General features: G+C 41.7%; 1 protein-coding gene across 3 annotated transcripts in view; it reads right to left on the bottom strand.

The window, feature by feature from the left end:
* LOC138670244 (merlin-like) overlaps positions 1–25,801 on the bottom strand; it is a 121,298-nt gene that overhangs the window by 71,505 nt on the left and 23,992 nt on the right. For 2 of the 3 annotated variants that reach the window (XM_069757417.1, XM_069757418.1), the window contains exons 3-7: positions 21,473–21,576; positions 14,781–14,906; positions 11,926–12,048; positions 5,942–6,025; positions 39–107 (exon numbers count right to left, since the gene is read on the bottom strand). In XM_069757417.1, the coding sequence (XP_069613518.1) occupies positions 39–107; positions 5,942–6,025; positions 11,926–12,048; positions 14,781–14,906; positions 21,473–21,562 (492 nt within the window). In that variant the 5' untranslated portion in view covers positions 21,563–21,576. Of the gene's footprint in view, positions 1–38; positions 108–5,941; positions 6,026–11,925; positions 12,049–14,780; positions 15,200–21,472; positions 21,577–25,801 lie in introns of all 3 variants that reach the window. The other variant, XM_069757419.1, reaches the window with a different exon arrangement.

Here is a 25,801-nt window from a genome sequence, read left to right as displayed (position 1 = left end):
TTAGTCCAGTATAAGTCAGTGTGATAGTTAATACTCACTCTTTTTGGTAATAGTTCTTCTTGAGATAAAAATCCAGGCTGGTGAATGCTAGGATTATAATCACCATACTACAAAAAAACATAATAATTAAAGGGGTTTGCCAAGTTAGAAAAATTTGTGTAAAACGCAGGTAATCAGTAGCTTGATTGGTCATGTGACTATAGAACAGAACCCTGAGGAGACCAACGGAGTGGTCAATGCTAGGGAGTCTGAAGACATGAGTATGGCTTGTGTGACATTTTTCATTACAGAAATTAGACCAAAATTTCTTCTAAATTCTCATACTAACCTATAAGGTAGAGTATGAAATGTATACATGTCAGAACAAGATTATGTAGAATAATTTAATATCTTACTTTATAAAGTGTACATAAGGATGTATTTATTTTAAATATAACCATATTAATTATGTTCTTATTGCAAATGATTCCAATCTGTACACAGTAATTTGGAATCACTGGAGAAAAAAATTATATGACCAAGTTCATATACAAAATGCAAACACTTTCCAGTTCTCATTGTGGGCACAAGATAATAGCCATTGCAAGTATAATTTACAGCACCAGTCAAATTTTGGACACTTGCCGTTCATGCACTGGTCTTCCTTGTTCTAATTGGAATGTGCCCAATATAAATTGACAGTGAAAGCAGGGAACACAAAGGAACACATATGGAAACAAGGAGTAAAGAAACACGTGTGAAACCAGAATTTGTGTTAAACTTTAGATTCCTAAAAGCATCCCCGCCACACGACTTTTACTCCCAAGACAGCTTTACACCCACTTGACACTCTTAAACAGCTTTACAGGCAGTCACCTAGAATGGCTTCTAGCGATTAGGTATGGTATGCCTCATCAAGAGTTCATTTGTGGAATCACTAGCCTTCAGAAAGAGTTTGCTGCTATCGAGTGTGTTTTGCAATGGAAGCTTTGGTATCCTCCAGTGTTGAGTATCCTCAACTGCAGTCATGAAAACCATTAATTGGTATGATGAAACTGGCACTCATCAGGACCAACTCCAGGAAAAGAAGTCCAAGAATTACCTCTTCTGCAGAGGATAAGATCATAAGAGTTACAAGCCTCCGAAAACACAAATTAACAGCACCTTCGAAAAGAGCCTTTATAAATGATGTGTAAAGGTGTGCCAGAGACTGTCGTGTAGCTGCCCCTGAAGACAACAAATTGTGTGGTGTGAACTATGACATGCGGTTTTATTGTGTAATGTGAAATGTGTAGTGTGTTATGTGAATAATGCAAAGTGTTATAATTACTGATGCTGCTGTGTTGGTATTGCAAAATAATGCCAAAGGTAACACTGGTACACTCATCTCAGGGGTAAGGAAAGTATAGGACAGTGTTCCCCAACTCCGGTCCTCAAGAGCCACCAACAGGTCATGTTTTCAGGATTTCCTTAGTATTTCACAGGTGATGGAATTCCTGCCTGTGCAGGTGATGCCATTATCACCTGGCAATACTAAGGAAATCCTAAAAACATGACCTGTTGGTGGCTCTTGAGGACCGGAGTTGGGGAACACTGGTATAGGACATAGTTTAGTGACTTCAAATATGGATTAGGGTTTAGGGCCCAAAGCAGTGATTCATAGGTAGTGGTGGGTCTTTTTAGTGTATAGCTGATAGGTATGATACAGTTCAGTGTTTTTGACCAGCCCAGAATGAGTTAGGGAGGGTTAAGTAAAAAGGGGAACTGCTTCCCGATTTAGTTAGTTAGAGAGAGCAAGAGTAAGTGTGAGGTTCATATGAAGATTAAGTTCAAGGTGCAGTGTGCTGAAAGCACGAGGTTGTACCAAATTTCCTGCGTATCTTCTTGTAACATCCAGGGCCTACAACCCAAACTAGGCACTGTGGAGTGTGCCTTAATCCCTTCCATGCCAAAGAAGCCGGAAGGGGAACCACAAGAGGAAGACATAATGGATCTCGGAGTGCTGTGGGGCCGGACGGGAAATCCCTGGGGCTGACTAGAGGATCAAGCGTAGGGATAATGCAAGCTGAATGTAAGCAAAGGCTTGAAATGAACTGTGTTGATAGAACCAAAGGGTGCTGTGCCCGATAATCCGTGTTAAAAACTGATGTACCTGAACTGTGAAGTAAAGTTGAACCTGTTAAAATGAACCGGGTGTCCCCTGATGTGTGTACGGCTGATCCTGGGACCAAGAATGTGGATGCAACGGAGGACTCTGGCCTACAAGTGAGTACAAGGGAAACTTCTCAGCATAACACATATGCACTGGGATTCTGTGTGTTTGTAAAGTGCCAGGGCATAGAGGAACAGCCCGGGTACCTTACAGATGCACAAATATCAAGTAGCAGGCACATCTCAACATCAACTGTCCAAAGAAAACTGAGTAGCAGGTTTTTATGGTTGAATAACTTCTAAATTCAGAAGCCACTACTGAGAAAAGCAAACAGACGGGACATTAGATGAGGGGAAATCTGCACTGTGGTCTCATTAATCAACATTTTAGATTTTTGGTACCAAAATTCCAATAAGAATATTGAGGAAAACCATTGCATGAAAAATATACATATATATATATATATATATATATATATATATATATATATTTGTGTGGAAAAGTATTTGACCCCTTCCTAATTTCCTATTCTTTTGCATGTTTGTCACACTTAAATGTTTCAGATCACTAAGCAAATTTAAATATTAGACAATGATAACACAAGTAAACACAAAATGCAATTTTTAAATGAAGGTCTTTATTATGAAGGAAAAAAGAAATCCAAACCTACAGGGCCCTATGTCTAAAAGTGATTGCCCCTAAACCTAATAACTGGTTGGGCCACCCTTAGAAGCAACAACAGCAATCAAGCATTTGCGATAACTGGCAATGAGTCTTTTACAACAAGGAGGAATTTTGGCCCATTCAATTTGCAGAATTGTTGTAATTCAGCCACATTGCAAGGTTTCTGAGCATAAACTGCCTTTTTAAAGGTCATGCCACAGCATCTCAATCAGATTCAGGTCAGGACTTTGACTAGGCCACTCCAAAGTCTTAATTTTGTTTTTCTTAAGCCATTCAGAGGTGGACTTGCTGGTGTGTTTTGGATCATTATCCTGCAGCATAACCCATGTGTGCTTCAGCTTGAGGTCACAAACAGATGGCCAGACATTCTCATTCATGATTTTTGGTTGACAGCAGAATTCATGGTTCCCTTTACCACAGCAAGTCTTCCATGTCCTGAAGCAGCAAAACAGCCACAGGCTATCATACTACCACCACATTTAATTGTTGGTAGGACATTTATTTTCTGAAATGCTGTGTTACTTCTATGCCAGATGTAGTGGGACATACACCTTCCATAAAGTTCAACTTTTGTCTTGCCAGTCCAGAGAGTATTCTCTCAAAAGTCTTGGGGATCATCAAGATGTTTTCTGGCAAAACTGAGACAAGACTTTATGTTCTTATTGCTCAGCAGTGATTTTCGTCTTGGCCATTTTTGCCCTGTCTCTTTCTTATGGTGGAGTCATGAATACTGACCTTAACTGAGGTAAGTGAGGCCTGCAGTTCTTTGGATGCTGTTTGTGGGGTCTTTTGTGACATCTTGGATGAGTCGTCACTGTGCTCTTGGGGTAAGGTTCACCATTGTTCCATCTTTTCACCATTTGTCTAAGATGGCTCTCACTGTGGTTCGCTGGAGACCCAAAGCTTTAGAAATGGCTTTATAATCTGTCCAGACTGAAAGATCTCAATTACTTTGTTTCTCATTTGTTCCTGAATCTCTTCAGATCACAGTATGATGTCTAGCTTTTGAGGATCTTTTGGTGTACTTCACTTTGTCAGGCAGGTCTTAATTAGGTGGATTCTTGATTGGGAACAGGTGTTGCAGGGAATTTGAACTCAGCTTCCCAAAGATGTGATAAACCACAGGTCATTTATGTTTTAAGTGTGGGGGGGGCATTCACTTATTCACACAGGGCCCTGTAGGTTTAGATTTCATTTTCCCTTGATAGTTAAGACCTTCATTTAGAAACTGCATTTTGTGTTTACTTGTGTTATCTTTGTCTAATACGTAAATTTGTTTGGTGATCTGAAACATTTAAGTGTGACAAACATTCAAAAGAATATGAAAACACTTTTTCACACAACTGTGTATATATATATACAGTGGGGCAAAAAAGTATTTAGTCAGTCAGCAATAGTGCAAGTTCCACCACTTAAAAAGATGAGAGGCGTCTGTAATTTACATCATAGGTAGACCTCAACTATGGGAGACAAACTGAGAAAAAAAAATCCAGAAAATCACATTGTCTGTTTTTTTAACATTTTATTTGCATATTATGGTGGAAAATAAGTATTTGGTCAGAAACAAAATTTCATCTCAATACTTTGTAATATATCCTTTGTTGGCAATGACAGAGGTCAAACATTTTCTGTAAGTCTTCACAAGGTTGCCACACACTGTTGTTGGTATGTTGGCCCATTCCTCCATGCAGATCTCCTCTAGAGCAGTGATGTTTTTGGCTTTTCGCTTGGCAACACGGACTTTCAACTCCCTCCAAAGGTTTTCTATAGGGTTGAGATCTGGAGACTGGCTAGGCCACTCCAGGACCTTGAAATACTTCTTACGAAGCCACTCCTTCGTTGCCCTGGCGGTGTGCTTTGGATCATTGTCATGTTGAAAGACCCAGCCACGTTTCATCTTCAATGCCCTTGCTGATGGAAGGAGGTTTGCACTCAAAATCTCACGATACATGGCCTCATTCATTCTTTCATGTACCCGGATCAGTCGTCCTGGCCCCTTTGCAGAGAAACAGCCCCAAAGCATGATGTTTCCACCACCATGCTTTACAGTAGGTATGGTGTTTGATGGATGCAACTCAGTATTCTTTTTCCTCCAAACACGACAAGTTGTGTTTCTACCAAACAGTTCCAGTTTGGTTTCATCAGACCATAGGACATTCTCCCAAAACTCCTCTGGATCATCCAAATGCTCTCTAGCAAACTTCAGACGGGCCCGGACATGTACTGGCTTAAGCAGTGGGACACGTCTGGCACTGCAGGATCTGAGTCCATGGTGGCGTAGTGTGTTACTTATGGTAGGCCTTGTTACCTTGGTCCCAGCTCTCTGCAGTTCATTCACTAGGTCCCCCCGCGTGGTTCTGGGACTTTTGCTCACCGTTCTTGTGATCATTCTGACCCCACGGGGTGGGATTTTGCGTGGAGCCCCAGATCGAGGGAGATTATCAGTGGTCTTGTATGTCTTCCATTTTCTAATTATTGCTCCCACTGTTGATTTCTTCACTCCAAGCTGGTTGGCTATTGCAGATTCAGTCTTCCCAGCCTGGTGCAGGGCTACAATTTTGTTTCTGGTGTCCTTTGACAGCTCTTTGGTCTTCACCATAGTGGAGTTTGGAGTGAGACTGTTTGAGGGTGTGCACAGGTGTCTTTTTATACTGATAACAAGTTTAAACAGGTGCCATTACTACAGGTAATGAGTGGAGGAAAGAGGAGACTCTTAAAGAAGAAGTTACAGGTCTGTGAGAGCCAGAAATCTTGATTGTTTGTTTCTGACCAAATACTTATTTTCCACCATAATATGCAAATAAAATGTTAAAAAAACAGACAATGTGATTTTCTGGATTTTTTTTCTCAGTTTTTCTCCCATAGTTGAGGTCTACCTATGATGTAAATTACAGACGCCTCTCATCTTTTTAAGTGGTGGAACTTGCACTATTGCTGACTGACTAAATACTTTTTTGCCCCACTGTATATACACATATATACACACACACATACACACATACACACATATATACATATATACACACACATATATATATATATATATATATCTATATATATATATATATAGATATATATATATATATATATAGATAGATATACACATATATCAATGAATGTTCTTACCTTGGCTTGGACAGCATATGAAGCTAAAAGAACTGATGCCTCAGGAGAGCATAAAATTTCTTCGTCCAGGATCTGCTTTTTAACCTAGTATATAACAAGAATATTCCTGTAAGTCTAGGATTTAGGATAACAAGTACCTCTGCACTTAGCTTTCTCCATCAGACCTAGCGACACCAATAAATTGAATTATTCTGTAATCTCAGTTTTGACAATAAATATTTTTTCAATATAAATTTAATGTTTTACAGGAAATTAAACGTTATCATCAAGTATTGAAACTCTTATTGAAAATGAGTATTAAAACTACCTCCAAATGACTAATTGGTTCTGCATAAAGCGGACACTTTCAGTTAATCATTAGCTTTCAGAGACGCTAAATTAGCCTGCATTTTACATGCACAGATGATGCTTCCAGTTTACTGTCAAATATTAGCAAGCATTTTATGGCTCATTAACGGCTCATGTTAGATAGAGTACCACCAAGGGAAGGAAAAAGAAGTCGTAAAATGGATACAAATACTTTCATTAAAAGGTAATCACACCAAGATGATAAACCATATATAGGCTATATAGGCCTCCTCCAATCCTTAGAACCATGAACAATATGATCAGTTCATAGAAATTCTGAATTATTCAATATCTACCCTCAAACAATCCAAAATAGTAATGTCATGGGAAATGATGCATAGCATTCTCTAAATGGAAGACTTGCAGTGATCTGAGGTATCACAGGAACCATTTCTATTTAACCCCTTAACCCCCAAGGGTGGTTTGCACGTTGATCACCGGGCCAATTTTTACAATTCTGCCCCCAGAGCAATGGGCAGAAGTCCTACTTTCATACCTTACTGGGGAGCCGCAGAGAGTTTACTATGACCTCACACTGCAGGATGTCAAGGAGCATGACAAGCTGAAGGCGGAGTTTATGGCATCTCATGTGTTTTTTCATATATTTCACAAGCCATTATGTTATTCCCATTTCATGTATCGCACATTTTCTTGCTCTAGCACAGATTAATTTTGAGTGCAGCCATTAATCTATTTGCTATTTGACTTTTTTGGTTATGCACCAGTTCAGATTAGATTGATGTTTAGGCGTAACCCTGGAAGTCCAGGCACAACAGGTACACCAAAGGGATAAGCCTCCTTGATAATGAGATGTTTGACATGCTACACCTGGTGCAAAAATGGCTGCAGCCTGAGACCTGCTCTCCAGCACAGATTGTGCAAAGAGTTTTAGTGTACCAGTTTATCCACTCACTTCCTAAGACCGTGTAAAGCTCAGTTGGCCAAGGAGAAACTCAGCATGCAGATGGCCTATTGGGCCTTGTAGAAAGATACTTGGCTATGGAGAACTACCTAAGCAACCAAGGGAGCCTGAAGTCACATTTCTCGGATACCCAAAAGAAGGGGTCCAAGTCCACGTGAGAGTGGCATGCAAAGACCCAAGAACTATCCTATTGCCCAGGTGGACATATGCACAGACTGCGGTTCGTTGTCCCAGCAAGTGGGAGTGGACAAGGACTTGTTTCATACTATTGTAATCGGATATTACTTTCCATTTTTTGGGGACTTATGGGCTAAAGCTGTAGCACCCAGTAGTCCAGTATATGATATTACTGATAAATTTCCTTTCACTGCATTGGCTAGTGAGGAGGAAGAAGAAGAATCCCCTAAAGCCAGTGTCCCTGACCTTGATAAGTGAATCAACTTTGGGACTGCACAGCTCAGAGACTTAAAGGTAAAAGTTACTCTGGAAAATGTAAGTGTATTAAATGGTGTTCTCCAGGAGATGGGAGCCAATAATAATTTCCCGCAATTGCTCAGGTCTAATGATCTGTTATGTCGAGGGACCAAAGTGAAGGGAGAGATAAAAGTGCACCTCCTCAAAATCCAGGGGGTATAATCGGTTGGCTCCAGTGAGGCAATTAAAGCCTGGGGATTGGGTATGTGTGTTAGTGCCAACAGGGAAGAACAAGTTCCTTACCCAGTGGCAAGGACTCTATAAGGTGTGGAAAAGGTAAGAGAAATCAGCTATAAAGTACACTGACCAGGTAAAAGGAAACACTTTCCCACATATTATGGCAACCTGCTAAAACCCTGGAAGGAAAAGAACCCTCTAGAAACCTCTTGCTTGTTAGCCCAGTTAGAAGACAAACGTTCCAGCTTTCAAAGAAGCAGGAAATTTGTCACATTCCCAAAGTCAACAGAAATTGCTACTCAAAAATAGAGGCAGGTTCTTGGAGTTACTAGGTCACTAGGTCCCACACGTGTCATCAAATATAAGCCTCCTGCTCAGGTCAATTTAAAGCCCTGTAGAATTCCTGAGACCCACCTGAAGGTAGTCTCATAGAAGGCAATACAGAACTGGCCCAGCCCCCTCATAAAGTCAGTTTTGGTAAAGTGGTCCCCTGTAGGCCCGATGGGTTGGCAGATGATGCCCAGACCTCATCTTTGGTCAGAGGGGGAAGGTATGTAGCAATGCCAGGTAGACTAGGGCTAAATCTTAACTCTGCAGGCTTTGATTAGTGTACCTGGCTGGCTCTGCATATAAACTGGCTAGGTATTCATCTGCTGGGCAGCTGAACAGACTGGATGTGTCTTGGAGCTTAAGAGACTGCACAGGCCATGTGCACCAAATCGCAAGTATCAGTGGTTGCTATGGACAATAGCTGTTTTTTTTTACCTAACTGGGGCTAGCTTGGTGTTGTCAGGGTCTATACTGTTTAGTTAGCTCCTGAACAAGGCTACGGATTTATGTTTATGAGTTTTTTTTGGTGTTGTGCAGAGAGCTAGATAGATAGAGAGATAGAAGCGATAGATACATTTTAAATATTTTTATTGCAAGCTTCACCTTTTTTGAAATCTGAAATCTTGGCAAATATAATCCTTTCAAACTGACATTGTGACTCTGTGTAGAAAACAAGTAACCTTCTGTGCCTGGACAAGTCTATTGCTTCCAGCATTTAGATCACACACTCCCATTCAGAACAAGTCTCAATCTGCTATGTACTTAGTTTTCTAGGGAACAGGAATAATACATTTTGTATTCTTGTTACACTACATTTAGGTTAAGGTTTACTAAACCAATATTACAAGGCAATCTCAATGAAATGCATACAATGTCTATGCTTATATTATTATTATACATTTACCGGTATATATTTATATTTTTATATATTATTAATGTACTGCTATATGTTCTGCTAACTTTTGAAATAAATAAGTCATATTTCTCCAAGGATTGCCAAGTTCGTTATACTTCTCTGGATGTAAGTTTGTGCAAATCTGTCTATCTCTACATATAATCCCAGGCAGCCTCAAAGACGTTGATATCATGCCTCTGTGGGCCCTTATCATTACTCTCATGATTCCTTGTTCTTCTTTATGCTGAAGATACCATACTTCTTAATTACATTGGTTATATATTTTTTAAATCGTTGTCCTGCTGTAGAATAAATTTGGAGCCAGACTCCTCTCTTATGATATTACATGATGGATAAATAGATGCCTGTATATCTCACCATTAAGAATGCCATTAGTCTTCTTTGCCATATTTCTAACTTCATTTGCTGAAATACAACTTTAATCTTGCAAGGAAACTCCACAATGCTTCACTGCTCTTTGCAGACACTCATCGTTGTACTGCTTTCCAGGCCTTTGGCGAACAAACTTCTCTTACTAAAGCACCTGTTGCCATATTACTGCACCCCAGTTCCTATAGTTTCATGCATAGTTGAGACACTTGGCCATTTTTTTATGTTGGAGTATGGTTTTTGGCTACAATTCTTGATTGAAGACCCCTTATGCACAGACGTCTCTGGACAGTAGATGGGTGTAGCCAAGTTTCTGGGTTGTAACTGATTGTAGCCCATTCTGAGCTGATGGCACTGCTGGACATCTTCCAATTTCAAAGGAAAGTAAGCATGAGTAAGTGTCTTTCATATGCTGGAAGTTTCCTTGGCTCACCACTATATATATGGTCCTCATATTTGCCAATTTCTTGTTCCTCAATGTTGAGAAATACAGGCAGATATTTACAGTATGCATCATGCAATACCATCAGGGAGCCACTAGATTGGATGGAAATGTATTCTGCAGCAGGACAAAGACTCCAAACATACAACCAACGTAGAAAAACAAGAAGTCTTGCAAGAGACAGAAGGATTTGCCCAAGCCTACATCCACAGAAGATCTGTGGTTAGTTCTTCAAGATGTTGGAACCAACATATTTGCTGAGTTACAGTGGGGAAAAAAGAATTTAGTCAGCCACCAATTGTGAAAGTTCTCTACTTAAGAAGATGAGAGAGGCATGTAATTGACACCATAGGTAGACTACAACTATGAGAGTCAAAATGAGAAAACAAATCCAGAAAATACGTTTTTGGTCACCTAAAAACATGCAAGATTTCTGACTCTCACAGACCTATAACTTCTTCTTTAAGACACTCCTCTGTCCTCCACTTATTACCTGTAGTAATGGCAGCTGTTTGAACTTGTTATCAGTATAAAAGACACCTGTCCACAACCTCAAACAGTCACACTCCAAACTCCAGTATGGTGAAGACCAAAGAGCTGTCAAATGACACCAGAAACAAAATTGTAGCCCTGCACCAGGCTGGGAAGACTGAATCTGCAATAGCCAAGCAGCGTGGTGTGATGAAATCAACTGTGGGAGCAATAATAAGAAAATGGAAGACATACAAGACCACTGATAATCTCCCTCGATCTGGGGCTCCATGCAAGATCTCTCCCCGTAGGGTCAAAATGATCACAAGAGCAGATTAGTAAAAATCCCATAACCACATGGGGGGCCTAGTAAATGACCTGCATATAGCTGGGAACACTGTAACAAAGGTTACCATCAGTAACACACTACGCCACCAGGGACTCAGATCCTGCAGTGCCAGACGTGTCCCCCTGCTTAAGCCAGTACATGTCCAGGTCCGTCTGAAGTTTGCTAGAGAGCATTTGGATTATCCAGAAGAGTATTGGGAGAATGTCATATGGTCTGATGAAACAAAAGTAGAACTGTTTAGTAGAAACAAAACTCGTCGTGTTTGGAGGAGACAGAATGCTGAGTTGCATCCAAAGAACATCATACCTACTGTGAAGCAAGGGGGTGGCAACATCATGTTTTGGGGCTGTTTCTCTGCAAAGGGACCATATGTGTCCATGAAAGAATGAATGGGGTCATGTATCATGAGATTTTGAGTGCAAACCTCCTTCCATCAGCAAGGGCATTGAAGATGAAATGTGGATGGGTCTTTCAGCATGATAATGATTGCAAGCACACCGCCAGGGCAACGAACGAGTGGCTTCGTAAGAAGCATGTGAAGGTCCTGGAGTGGCCAAACCAGTTTCCAGATCTCAGCCCCATAGAAAACCTTTGGAGGGAGTTCAAAGTCTGTGTTGCCCAGTGACAGACCGAAAACATCACTACTCTAGAGGTGATCTGCCTGGAGGAATGTGCCAAAACACCACCAACAGTATGTGCAAACCTTGGAAGACTTACAGAAAACATTTGACCTCTGTCATTGCCAAAAAAGGATATATAACAAAATATTGAGATGAACTTTTGTTAATGACCAAATACTTATTTTCCACCATAATTTGCAAAATAAATCTTGCCAAATCATACAAGGTGATTTTCTGCATTTGTTGATGTCAATTACAGGCTTGCACAATTGGTGGCTGACTAAATACTTTTTTTCCCCCACTGTACTTCAAAAACTGTGTGTAAGTGTATCTAGAAGTATTGATGCTATGATAGGTTTTTTAAAGGCAAAGGCTGAACACACCAAATATTGATTTGTTATCTTACTTTGTATTTTATTAGTTGATAAAAATAAATTACTAGCACTTCTATTTTTAAAGCATTCTTACTTTATAGCATTTTTTCCACAATTGCCTAAAAAGTTTGCACAGTACATCTATTAAATTAGATTTTGTGAACACATCGGAGACCCCATCATATATATTACCTGAAGAAAAAACAGATGCTGCGTTATATCCTGAAACAGCTCCTCTGAAACATTTTCTGGGTAAAATTTGGCCAAAAAGCGGAACTTTAAGGGATCTTCCTTAGGAACTTCCTGTTGCAAAATCTGGCAATGGAAAAAGAGTATAATTATTCTCATTCTTGTTCTTCTTCATCACTTGCTGTTCTATGGATCTAATTGACAATTAATGTAGTTTATTGGGTACCGCCAAATAGTCTGTCATTACTATTATTTTCTTCAAATTTGACAGGATCTGATAAGGATTATTCAGAATGGCAAGTGAAAAATTATATTTAATTTTTTGTGCAGTGGAGGACAAAAAAACAAAAAAACACCTTCAGTTCCTACTTCGAAACCATCAAGAAGTAGGTAAAATGCTGTTGATAGATCTTATTGTGATTTTCCTTTTTAATACAGAATTTTTTTTACATTTATTTATAAACATCAGAATGTTCTGCTTCATATATGATAGCCTAATGTTTTCACTCGGAAGCCTTTGTTAGCTGGCCTTTTGAAAAGTCAGTAGCAGTCAGTAGCTTGTTGGTAGTTTAGTGGTTGGAACAATTTATTTCTACCACATGAACAGACAGAAACATAGGAAATACAAGTATTATTAAAAAAAATAATAGATCTTCAATTGGCACTAATGGAAATCACACATTGTATTTGAATTGTGATTCAACAGAAAATTAAAAGAAAAAAAAAATGAACATGGCCTGGAAGCAAAATGAAGGTACCACTAGAAAAGTATGAAAATAATTTATCCCTAGGGACTTGTTAAATTACGGTGTGTCCTGTAATTACCATCACAGGTGTCTATAAGCTTGTAAGCACTCAGTCTGCATATTGAAGAGGGTGAAAAGTAGTCACTGTGCTGTTTTGTATCATGGTGTGTTACTACGGAAAACCTATTGTGCACGAGGCTATAATTGAAATGTATCACACTAAAGATGGACTAAAGAAAGCTAAAGAGAGAGAGCTTCTAGTTTTTCTAATCTGTCTCAGTAGGTTGGAAAAAAAAAGTTTTTACAGAAACGTGTGAAAGCTAAAGACTATTCGACCATCTCCACAAAGCTTAAAGTTCCTGTTATTACTGTTGGGCTCTATTACCTGTGGATATGGACACTAACAAAGATAACAATAGGGCACATCCACACACAAACACAAACTCCAAACTACATGGAGAAGTAGTATAGTAAAACATAGTAATGAAATAATAATTAAATAATAATAATAATGTAATAAATATGGGATTAATACGCACTGACCTAGGGCAGTAAAAAGTAAAATGCAGTAAAAAGCAGGGAATGTAGCAACACCCAAAGTACATACCAAATAGCCAGCAAGTACTGTATAAAAAGCAATTCACAAAGATGAATACAAACCACCAACTGCAGACCAACCCGACTTATGTTACACCTGCTGCTTACTTACATGGCCCCAAACCAGCATGTTCTCTCCCAATGGTTCAGATAAATAGGCCTAAGGGCTCGTTTAGGCATCAGTGTTTTCCACAAGAAAAATGGACCAATTATTTTAATCAGATTTTGATCAGAGTTTGATCAGAGTGTGATTCCAGTGTCAGTAGTTTTTCTCATACATGTGGAATAAAAGACGTATCTCTACCTTCTCGTTTCTGACAGTCTGTGAAATTCCGACTTCACTCGGATATTATCCGAGTGTGGTCTTATTTTTTCAGAGACCCACTGACTTTCATGACTGATTTTGATCCAACTCATGGATCAAAATTGGACATGTTTCCTTTCTTTTAAACAGACCACTCTGAGGGAAAAATTGTACATGTGAACAGCTCCATAGACTATCATAGGTATGAGTGATATCTGTGAAAAACACGCTTAACATTTTTACAAGAAAAACTGACGTTTGAATGAGCCCTAACTATTGCTGTTATGCCTAGTAAATACCTGACTCGTATTCTCTATTCTCAGGCTTTGCACCAGGCATAACACAGTGTATAGGTTTTCTCACAGTTTCGATCTGACACATTCGTGGTATATCCATAGACCACAATGCCAATCTGTATCACACTCAGGAGCCACAATAACGAACGATCGCATCTGAGACATTTACAGTATATTCCATAGATGTCTGAGAGGTGGGCATTTTAGCTCTGGATATGAGATTGTGGAGAGAAGAAAATGCTTATGGCTCTCTCCAATGTAGTTTCTAGAAGTTCTCTGAACTTCGCAGGGAAGGAGAGAATCCATATTCTCCCTATATGCATAAGCCCCAGACGTAAACCCCAACCTAACTGACATGGCATGTACAGCAAATTCCTCAGTTACAATAATCCCTTTAATTTGTTTTTGTGGCCCCTGGAAGCAGTACAGAAGGCGGGGTGGTCTATGGACCAGTAAACAATTGTGCGCTCCTGCCATATAATCATTTTATAACCATCTCTATTGTCACAGCAATCGGCGGCACCCTACATCAGGTAATTATTTTTCAGTTCCCCCAAAAAATGATCGAAGCACATCCACATCCATGCTAAGTCCCCCTTTCAATCACCAGTGTTGGCAGAAAAAGGTAATGGGAATGCTAAATTTTAACATGTATGGTGCTTTGTTACCACAAGAGATAAGCTAAGCCACACAAATACTGTATAGATGAAACAAAGGAATGCTCGACAGTAGCAGGATGTCAGCGTACTTAGTGAAAATATCATGTCAAAATAAGAGTGATACCCCTGCAACCGAGAAGATACAGTCGAGGTGTAATATGATGAAATTATAATTTAATAAACTAATTTTGATTTTTCATCATATTACATCTGGACTGTACAAATACTGTATAGAGTATATGTCCCATTTTGTTACCTTTTTATCCAGCTTCAGCCAGGTGTCCACCCCACTTGCCATATATTGGAGGCCAAAAAACCAAGTCTCTTTCAGCACCAGATGTGTGCACACCAACTCAAATAAGTCTTTCCCCTTCCAGTCCATCTAAGAGTAAAACAAGCTATTTAGGATGACAGAAAAAAAAATTGCTGGCCTTCATAAATTCTAACATCTAATCTAATCAAATTCAGTTGCAAATCTAGCGACAATGTTTTTCTCTGTGTCTTGTTCCCTCCTGGTCCTTTTCTCTCCGGTTCTGAGTGGCCCCTTTTCATAATGTTCATGATGTACTAACGCTTCCCAACTGTCCCGCATCCAGCAGGATGTTTCCGGATTTGGGAAGCTATCCCAAGAAGTTTGCAGCATGTCCACCATTCCAGTTGAGTTCTCTGCACCATCTAGGAGTAAAAATATACAAATGTCCCCAGAACCATAAGGGGCAGAATGATCATATATATCACTGATACAGTAACTAGAATAATGTTTGCATGGTTGCGATAAGTTGTGTAGAAGGACAATTATGCAGGGAAGCAATTGGTTTGGTGCTAAAGTTACGTTTTATCACAAGCTGAACCGAACATTCAGCTTTCGGGAAAACAGAGATAACCAAGAGGTGATGACTAAGTGGTAACTACCAGAATATGTCCATCTATAACTTCATCTGCTCCAGCTGAGTGCCTCCTCCTGGTTTTATGTAAGAAATATAATAAATGGAGTTACATTGCTACATCGGTGATCAAGAGAGGCGGTACTGGGCCATCGGCCCTTTTAAGGGAGGCCGACATGACAAGGAGACGTGGGAATACAGGAGCAAAAAAGGTTTGAAAGAAATTAAGGGGTGAATGACACTTTGAGTTGGAGTGATGAGGTCACAAGGGGGAGGGGGAAGAAGCGGGCTTTAGGGGACAGTATAAAAAGGGGAAGCCATATTAGTGGGGCATCCATTTTGGGTACCAACCGGTTAAGTTACAAAGCTTAGTGGTACCTGGTGTAGATGGAGGTTGAGGCCTTGCTCCAACGCTTGAGGGATGCGGCAGGTACTTAAGGAATAGAATGGCTGCAGACATCTATCAGCAGCCTGTTGGAGGGGTCAGCGGCGGGAGCTTCTCAGGCTCCATCAGATGGCAGGCGGCCGTGGAGATCCAGGCCTCCGGCATGCCTGAGTCCAGATGCCATCCCTTGGGTCCGGCGCCGAGTAAGGAGCCTCTCCAGGGACCCTCTGGTTTCTGACGCAGGCCGATGGCGTCTCGTAAGAGTGCCAGGAGAAATCCAACGAGACGGTGGGGCCTACAGCAGGGGGAGGTGTCGGCCTCCCTCGCATCGGTGAGTGACTAGCAGGGGATGTCAGGACCCGGGATGGCGGGTGCCTGCGCGGCAGCAGGGCCTGCTCTGAGGAGAGCGGGAATCGCGGAGGTGGGGGCCTTATCAGGCGGCCCCTCAGCGCAGGGAAAACAATGGGCGGCAGCCAACCGGCTCAGGTTTCAGTGCGTTGCAAGAGGCAGCGCTGGATGGAAGGCAGCAGCCGAGCTCAGGCCCAAGGGGTGGGTCGGCTCATATGTCCTATGTGGGATTCGGGCAGCAATCGGCTGCCTCGGTCAGCAATTCCGCACACCCGACACAGGCGACAAGGGGATCATCCCTAGGGGAGCACAGTGTGACGGGAGTCACAGCCAGCACAGCAACGGCTTCATGGGTCCCTGGTCAGGCAGCCACAGCATCAGCTGAAGGGATTCGGCAGCTTGGCATACAGGGAGACCCTGAAACTATGGAGAGAGCAGAAGATTGATCCAGGAATGGAACAGGACAACTTCACCAGGAGTCAGGATCTGCGGCTTGTAGGTTCACAGTACCCAGGCAGCCAGGTGAGAGTGAAAATGTTTTTCCTTTCAATCCCTGCTGACCTTCTTTTGTGGGTATTAGTCGGGAAGCGTTTTCTGGGGGAGTGAGCGGGGGCATGGGTTTAATATTACATGGTATTAGGGATTTAGCCATATTGTTGGGGTCTGGGGGTGTTCAAGGGGGATCTTCTCGGTCAGCTGCATGGCTGGGGGATTCAAGTTTGTTTATGGGTGTCAGGAGCCCTGTTGGGACTAGGGGAACTTAGAGTAATTTAGCTAGTGATACTTGCGGTACTCCCTGTTTGGCGGGTGGGGGTAGGGTATCCGGGGCTACTACTGTTGTGGATGATTCGGCGAGTACTAGCCAGATTGTGGGAACGGGTGGCGAAAAAGAGAAAGAAGATGCGGTATGTCTAGATGACGCAGCAAAGGGGGAAGTGTATGTATGTTTTGAGGGTCCTTTGGGGGCTCATTTAAAACAAGAGGTGAGAGAAAAAATATGGAAAGGGGAATATATAGAGATATTTTCTTTGTTGCCATTAGAGCTTTTTAATCTTGATAGGGTTAGGAGGGAGGATTCTTAAGAAGGAAGATGAGGAAAGGAGGAGGTATCGATTGATCCCTAGAACTTTCTCTAATTGGTTACAAGCGTTCACTATTCTGGCTAGTGTAATTGGGGAGAAGGCCCCTGAGAATTGTTTAGGTCTTTTTTGTTATATGGACGCTATAGGCGAGGCTTACAGGGTTTATGGGGGTCAAGGGTGGTTGAGATATGATGAACAGTTTTGTCAGCGCAAGGCGGTTCGACCCAGTATTAGATGGGATCACAAGGATATAGCCTTGTGGATGAGTGTGATGGTTCCATCTAGGGCAATTCAAGGCAGTCAGCCCTTTCAAGGGGGAACTGGGGGTTCAGGACAGTCAGGACACTCAGTGGCTATGCAAAAAGGACTGTGTTTTGCATTCAATGAGGGAAACTGTAGATTTGGGGGAAAATGTAAATTGAAACATGAATGTTCAGTTTGTGGGGGCACACACGGGGCAACAAAATGTTTTAGACGGTGCAGGCAGAAGGGAGGGATACAATAGAAAGATGTACGAGATGGAGGTATATCTAAATAGGTATCCTGATGTGGCAGCGGTGTTTGTATTGAAGGACGGGTTTAAGGAGGGTTTTAGAATTCCGTTTCTTAAAAAGTCGGCTTTACAGTTTCTGGATGTGGTTTCTGAAAAGTTACAAAAGGAGGTCACCTTGGGTAGAATGGCTGGTCCGTTCACAGTGGCACCCCTCAGTAATTTGAGGGTATCTCCACTTGGTGTAGCTCCAAAGAAAGAGCCCAATAAGTTCAGATTTATCCATCATTTATCATTTCCAAAGGGGTCGTCGGTAAATGATGGGAACAACCCCCAGTTGTGTTCGGTCTTGTATACGACGTTTGATGCAGCCATGGATTGGATCAGGTTATGCAGAAAAGGGGCATAGCTAGCAAAAATGGATATTGAAGCTGCATTTTGTTTGTTGCCAGTAAATCCGGAGAGCATGCATTTGTTGGGTTGTTTTTGGGATGGGGGATTTTTTTTGGATCGTTGTCTCCCTATGGGATGTTCTCTTTCATGTGCTTATTTTGAAATCTTTAGTACATTTTTGGAGTGGGTGGTTAAGGACGTAACTGGTTTGAATTCTTGCACCAATTATCTTGATGACTTTTTATTCATTGGTCTGGCTCAGTGGTTGTACGTCATGTGGATTTGGAATCAGATGAGGGAGGTTTTTGGAGAGCGGATGGCATCCATTCAAACACGGTAGGCACGGATATGTGGTGCTTGGCCATACAAGAAGGCATCGAGACGGCTTTAAAAGTATGGAGGGACATAAATGTTTGAGGGGTCAGAACATTTATGTTGGTGGCGTGGGGGGGAAGGTCCTCGAAGTTGGTGGAAATGGAAAGGTGGATTCGTGGGGGGGGATCTCACGAGGTCCTGGACTCCCCTGTGTGAATTTCGGATGGACGGGGTCTGTTCTATCCTATGGAAGGGTTAATCAAGGGACCCGTGAATGGGTCAGTGGTTCGGCCAGGTTGGTTGTTATCTGTCCCCGAGCCATGTATGGCGGCTGGGGATAAGACTTGACCTGGGACCATGGTGGGTTTTTGGATATTTTGGCTTACTGTATGTTTTTGAGGCTTCGAGGACCATCCCTTTTCCAAACTTTATTGTTAAACTGTTTTAAAAAATGTTAATAAAAGGCTGCTGTAGCCATTTAATCCAATTTAAGTTGTAATGTATTTTTTGGGGGATGGTCACTGTAACAAGTATTTTGGGGGGATCGTATGTGGTGAAGGGTTAAGGAATAAATTAAGTAGCATCTGAAGCTACTATGAGTCACGGAAACCCTTCTGTCATGTATCTGGTCTGGAATATACAAGTGGTGACCAGATTCTCCTGCCCTGCTCAGTATCTGCTGGGTGCTGTATACAAGCCCGACAAACATCATACCTTATACATGGGGGGCATTATACTGTATGGGGAATGCACTGTGGGGACATCATACTGTGGGCTCCACATTGCATGTCTCTCTTTCCTCTTTTTCAAAGTTCAGAGTGATGACACAACATACGGTAAGATAACAGATTTTGCAGTAAATTTAATTTTGTCATATCCAATTATCCTTGATATCCTGCCATGCATTAGGTTAATACTATTAGAATGTAAAAATGTCACAAAGCATTCAAGGAAACGCAGTTCCTTATTTTTCAAATCTTAACAATTTTTCAGACACCAAGGCCAATAGTTAGGTTGGGGGCAGAAAAGTCAGCCGGGCCATGTTAAGTCTCACTAGCCCACATTTAAGGAGGTTCGTTAGTCCAAAAAGGGACCATCAGTCAAGTGATAATTTAGAGTAAATGACAATAAGAGGATCCAATGTTAATAAAATAAGAGCAAAAACTGCCCACTTCTGCCTGGGTGACAGGTTGTTTCGAAATCCCATATAATTAATCAGATGAAAAGATTGTATTGTAACAAAGAGCAAAAAATAGTCTGAGTTCCATATAAAATCCACAAATGGCTGGGCTGCCTTTCGCCAGTACTGCTTCAGGTTTTCTGCTAACATACTGTACTTGGATATATTTGTCATGTCTGGTCACGCTTCCTCCCAGCACAATAAGTGAATCTTTAGATTTTGGTTATTAGTCTTTTTTATGTGGTATAACGATTCTGCCAGCGAATAACTAATTTAAGCCACGGATCAGAGTGAAAGCATAATGCTGTTATTTCATTAGAACTATGACGTTCCCTCAGGGCCTGTCAATTGTGCCAACATGCAACTTTCTACAAGACAACAAGAGTACAAGTTTTTACAGGTTCTGAGGTATTAGTCATGGAGGGAAAGTTGGGATGTAAGATTTCCGATGTCAGTGACAGCGCTGTGCAGTCCTCACCCAGAGAACACACAGGATATGAACAATGAGCGGATTCTGCTCTCGAAGACATACTTACCTTCACCAAGTCATAAAGGAGAAATCACGCTATGGATGACCTATCCTATAAATCTTAGGCCTACTGTATGCCCGGACAACCCTTTTAACCCCTTCACCCCGAAGCCTGTTTTCACCTTCCTGACCGGGCCAATAGTTAAAGGGACACTGTCACCTGAATTTGGAGGGAACAATCTTCAGCCATGGAGGCGGGGTTTTCGGGTGTTTGATACACCCTTTCCTTACCCGCTGGCTGCATGCTGGCTGCAATATTGGATTGAAGTTCATTTTCTGTCCTCCGTAGTACACGCCTGCGCAAGGTAAGATTGCCTTGTGCAGGCATGTACTACGGAGGACAGAGAATGAACTTCAATCCAATATTGCAGCCAGCGGGTAAGGAAAGGGTGTATCAAACACCCGAAAACCCCGCCTCCATGGCTGAAGATTGTTCCCTCCAAATTCAGGTGACAGTGTCCCTTTAAGACACTGTGATACAAACTGATACAATGAAGGAGAATAAGTAGAAAAAGCTTTTTCCCCGAGTATTGGCTCATTTATCATTAACTGCATCTTTAACATGGTTACAAAATAATTACTTTCGGCAGCACATTGACATGTGCAAACAGGAATGTGCTGCAGATAATATGCAAACTGAGAAAGACCGGTCACCCCCAAAAAGTTTGCATCATGCCTAGTAAAAGGGCTTGACTTGTTATATCATTGCTGCACATTATGGGCACAGAACTGCCCACATGAAAGGACCCTAAAAACTTACTGTGATTTCATAATGTCACACTTATGTAGTATCTTTTAAATGAAGAGCACTAGTGCCCCAAATGGAGATGGCAACGTTCCCTGAATTTTATAGATTGGACACTGAAAAGATGCAATCGGCCAAAATACAAGAGATCGTTCATCAGCTGATGGCTGCCGATGTGTCAATCTGTAACTACCAATAAATGATCGCTGGTTGGACAGATTGTTACACGGGATTTTCATCAGGACAGTCCACGCAGCCAGCAGTATGGAGTTTCTGCCCATCAGGCAGGAATTAATTGTTGCCTCACACCAGCACTTAAAGTATGTGACACATGCAATGGGCAACAATAAAGGGGTGGACATACCATTGTTGCAAGCGGGGCCCCAAGGGGAAAACTTCCACCCCCAAAGCAGCACACAGCTTCTGTTACAGACACATAATGGTCGGCGAAGCAAGACAACGATCTGTCCCGACCATCCACTCCTATATCAGTGAGCACTCAGCTCGGCCATCTGATGGGAAGGGGAGTGAGGATGTCCCCATACGTATGTTACTCCGCGGCCTTCCTTAAATGTTATCATTAATGGTAAAACTAACCTCACAGTTTAACTCCATTTCTGATTCCATTGTTACAACCTTCACTTTCAAAGTCCTCTGCTGCTTCTTCTTCAGACTCCGGATGGACATAGCTTATCGTGTAGCTGCAATTTGGAGAAAAATATCAATAGTTATGGATAAAAATATTATTAAATATAAAATTAGCAATACTTAACCTCACCGTTCACTTCACACACAGGGCGAGTTCACAGTTTAGGTATTTCTTGCGTTTTGGCCACAAGTTACTGCAATTGCTATGGGGTCATGTCTATAAGCAAACACAATGGTTTTGACAATGACAGCTTTTACGCTAAGGGCTCGCGAGCGTACACATGGGACGAGTGCTAGGTGGTGTGAAATCGGGTAGCACTAGGCCCAATGTTATACTATGGAGCAGTGCTGATCACAGTTTTTTTTTCTCATGCTGATTTGGCATTAGAAAACAATCACAGCATGCTGCGGGTACATCCGAGAATCAGATCACATGCACCCATACAAGCCAATGGGTGCGTGGAAAACACCGGAGTGCACTCGGATGACATATAAATGCAGTCCGATTTCTGCTGACTCGGACAATGGAGAAGATAGAGAAATCGTGCTCTCCATCTTCTCTTCACCTGTGCTACGAGAGAATCAGATCACACTAAGCTGTCACTCTGATCAGAGTTTGGTCCGAGTGTCACTTACTTCTCACACCAGCATTGATTCTCTCATTCGGAAGAATCAGATCAATTATGTAAGCAGTGTAAAATGAAGACATTGGGCTTTCTAGAACATGTTGTAAAATGATCTTATTTTTTATAATACACATTTTGGACTAAAGTTGATTGAAGGTGGAGGCTCAATTAAAAGTTTAACAGCTTTGTATTAAGCACAGATCATATGTGCATGCAATGTTTCTGGCCAAGCCTATAAACTGGGTAACAATAAATGACTAAACAACCAGTAGAAAGCATGTCAGTAATGTCATACAGCATTCCGACAATGTTCTTACAATGAATCAGAATACGAAAATGATTCAAGGGTGAAATGTCACTCAGTACTGCAAGTGACAAAACACCCTGAAACTACTTTAAGAACATATAGCTTTTGGTATTGGACTGAACATTACATTATTTCAAGAAAAGCTGGTGGCTCTGTATCTTACCTGATAATCTTAGCCATTTAAAGGGGTTTTGTAGACTTTGTGGTCTATCCTTAAGGTACCGTCACACTCAGCAACTTTGCAATGAGAACGACAACAATCCGTGACATTGCAGCGATCTCGTTGTGTTTGACACGCAGCAGCGATCTGGATCCCACTGTGCCATCGCTGGTCGGAGCTAGAAGTCCAGAACTTTATTTCGTCACCAGGTCGGCGTGTATCGTCATGTTTGACATCAAAAGCAACCAGCAACGAGCATAGGGCCCCTAGATGTGTGTCGGATCGATACACTCCGGGCTGTTTGACATGGCGCTAACAACCAGCGAGAACGAGAAGTGAGTCGCCGTTACGTCACTGGATCGCTCCTGCATCGTTCTGGAGTTGCTGTGTTTGACGTCTCTACAGCGACCTAAACAGCGACGCTCCAGCGATCTAGTTTAGGTCGGCTCTTTGTCTATATCGCTGCAGCATCGCTGAGTGTGAGGGTACCTTTAGAGCAAACCAGCAGTACCAAATAATACCACATCAATGGACGCAACTGCCTCAAAATCTGCCTGATAAACACTGACGGCGACTTTTCATCATTTCAGGAGACCCCTTTACAGACACAGCAATTTTCTTTTTAGCACTACATTATAAAGTCCATAGCTTTTAATTCTTCTGTTGACATGTCTATTTTTTTGCAGTATTGTAATTTAAATGCCACCCGTTGAAGTCCTTTTTCGGGGGACACTTTTGTTTTTATACCCTTCACAGTGCAGGAAAAAAGACATGTTAAAGGGGTTGTCCAGTGTCTTTACTTTTTTTTGCCAAAAGCTTAACATGGTAGAAAAAAATACCAAAGGGAATAAAAAGTAACCTTATAGGTCCCCTGTGCTCCGCTGCAGCTTCTCGGATTACAGGTTAGTCTTTTAGCTTACCACACAGAGGAACTAACACATATCATCAATGGATTTGATTCCACTTCATCCTCACTGCTGGAACTAATACCAGACAATCCCCAAACAGGTACCTTTTACATGTTACCTAAAATACATAAAGAAGGTAATCCTGGGAGGCCTATCATCTCTGGTATTGGGACTCTAACTGAGAATATCTCAGGTTAGGTGAAGAACATTCTGAAACCCTTGGTGAGGTGCACACCCAGCTATATCCAGGACACCATGGATATTCTTTGCAAATTGTCAGCGCTGGGCCCACTTCTAGAGGACACTCTACTAGCCACCATGGATGTAGAGTCTCTCTATTCCAACATTCCTCATGAGGATGGAATTGCAGCATGTAAATATTTCCTTCAAAAGAACAATCTAGCCACAGAACCAATACTGCAATTTATCAGGTTTGTGCTCCATCACAATTATTTTTCTTTTGGGAACAATTTATACCAACAGTGTATGGGCAGTATCACGGGAAGCAAAATGTCCCCATAATATGCTAATTTATTTATGGCGAAACTGGAGGAAGATTTTTTGTCATCTTGCTCTGTTAAACCTCTTGCATACTTCTGCTACATCGATGATCTGTTAATAATATGGACAGGCTCAAAAGATGATCTACTCACCTTCCACTATAGCTTCAACAAGTACAACCCAACCATCAAGCTCACCCTCAACTTTTCAAAGACCCAACTACATTTTCTGGACATGATCATACAAATCAAGGACAATGCCATACAGACATCCATTTACCACAAGCCCACCGTACGTCCGGCTTATCTGAGATGGAACAGCTTTCATCCAAGACACACAAAAAAATCCATCATCTACAGTCAAGCTCTGAGGTATATTCGGATCTGTTCAGACAGCAAAGACAGGGAACTACAGCTGCGATCACTGAGGAACACATTCTTACAACAAGGATACCATCCACTGGTAATAGTTGAGCAGATCCACAGGGCTACAAGGATCCCAAGAAATGGCCTCTTGGATTACAAACAGAGAGGATAACAACAGGGAACCTCTTGTGGTCACATACAACCCCCACAAGAGCATCCTAAGGAAAATTGGTGCTGATCTCCAACCCATATTCCATAGAGATCACAAATTGAAAGACATATTCCCAGAACTACCACTTCTCTCCTATAAACAGCCCCCTAACTTAAGGAATCTCCTGGTCAGAAGTGTCCTCTCATCACCATCAGTGACTGGCACATTCCCCTGTAACAATAAAAAATGCAAAACGTGTACCCACATATTACCGACAAATATAGTCCGTGTACCAAACACAAATCAGGACTATAAGGTCACGGGTTCCTTTTCTTGTACATCCTCCAAGTGGTGTACATGATACAATGTACGAGGTGCCCTGGAAGTATCTATATTGGGGAAACTATGCAAAGACTACAAACTAGGATGAATCTACACAGACACACAATCAGGAATGAAATGGACACGCCTGTGGGAAAACATTTCTCTGGAACTGGACATTGCATGACAGACTTAAAAGTCTTAAGGTACCGTCACATTCAGCGACGCTGCAGCAATATAGACAACGAGCCGATCGCTGCAGCGTCGCTGTTTAGGTCGCTGTAGAGACGTCAAACACAGCAGCTCCAGAACTATGCAGGAGCGATCCTGTGACCCACTTATCGTTGTAGCTGGTTGTTAGCTCCATGTAAAACATTGCTGGCATCGTTGCTTTTGATGTCAAACACGACGATACACGCCGACCTGACGACCAAATAAAGTTCGGGACTTCTAGCTCCGACCAGCGATGTCACAGCGGGATCCAGATCGCTGCTGCGTGTCAAACACAACGAGATCGCTATCCAGGACGCTGCAACGTCACGGATCGTTGTCGTTCTCGTTGTAAAGTTGCTGAGTGTGAAGGTACCTTAAATCTAAAAGGTCATTTTAAGGACAACAGGGAAAGAAAAATTTGGGAATACAAACTAATGAATATGTTTAATTCGTTGACACTAGGACTCAATTTAACACCTAGATTTATGAGTCACTACATGGGTACAATTCACACCTCCACCAGAGAGACTCCAGAAAACTAAGAACATTATTCCCACTGCCTCTCCATTTGTAAGAAAATGCCTAATTTAATTTCCTTGGCTTATGTATGGAGTCATCACACTTCCCACCCCCTAACAAATGTCCTCCTGTAGTATTCTTTAAATGTTGTGCTTGTTTCTTATTAATCTATTTGTAATCTTGCCTGAAGAAGGAGCCACTGTGCTC

The sequence above is a fragment of the Ranitomeya imitator genome, chromosome 3, assembly GCF_032444005.1.
Source record: "Ranitomeya imitator isolate aRanImi1 chromosome 3, aRanImi1.pri, whole genome shotgun sequence".
In the NCBI taxonomy this organism is placed as follows: Eukaryota; Metazoa; Chordata; class Amphibia; order Anura; family Dendrobatidae; genus Ranitomeya; species Ranitomeya imitator.
The sequence above is the reverse complement of the archived record's forward strand: the minus strand, read 5'-3'. Positions and strand labels throughout refer to the sequence as shown.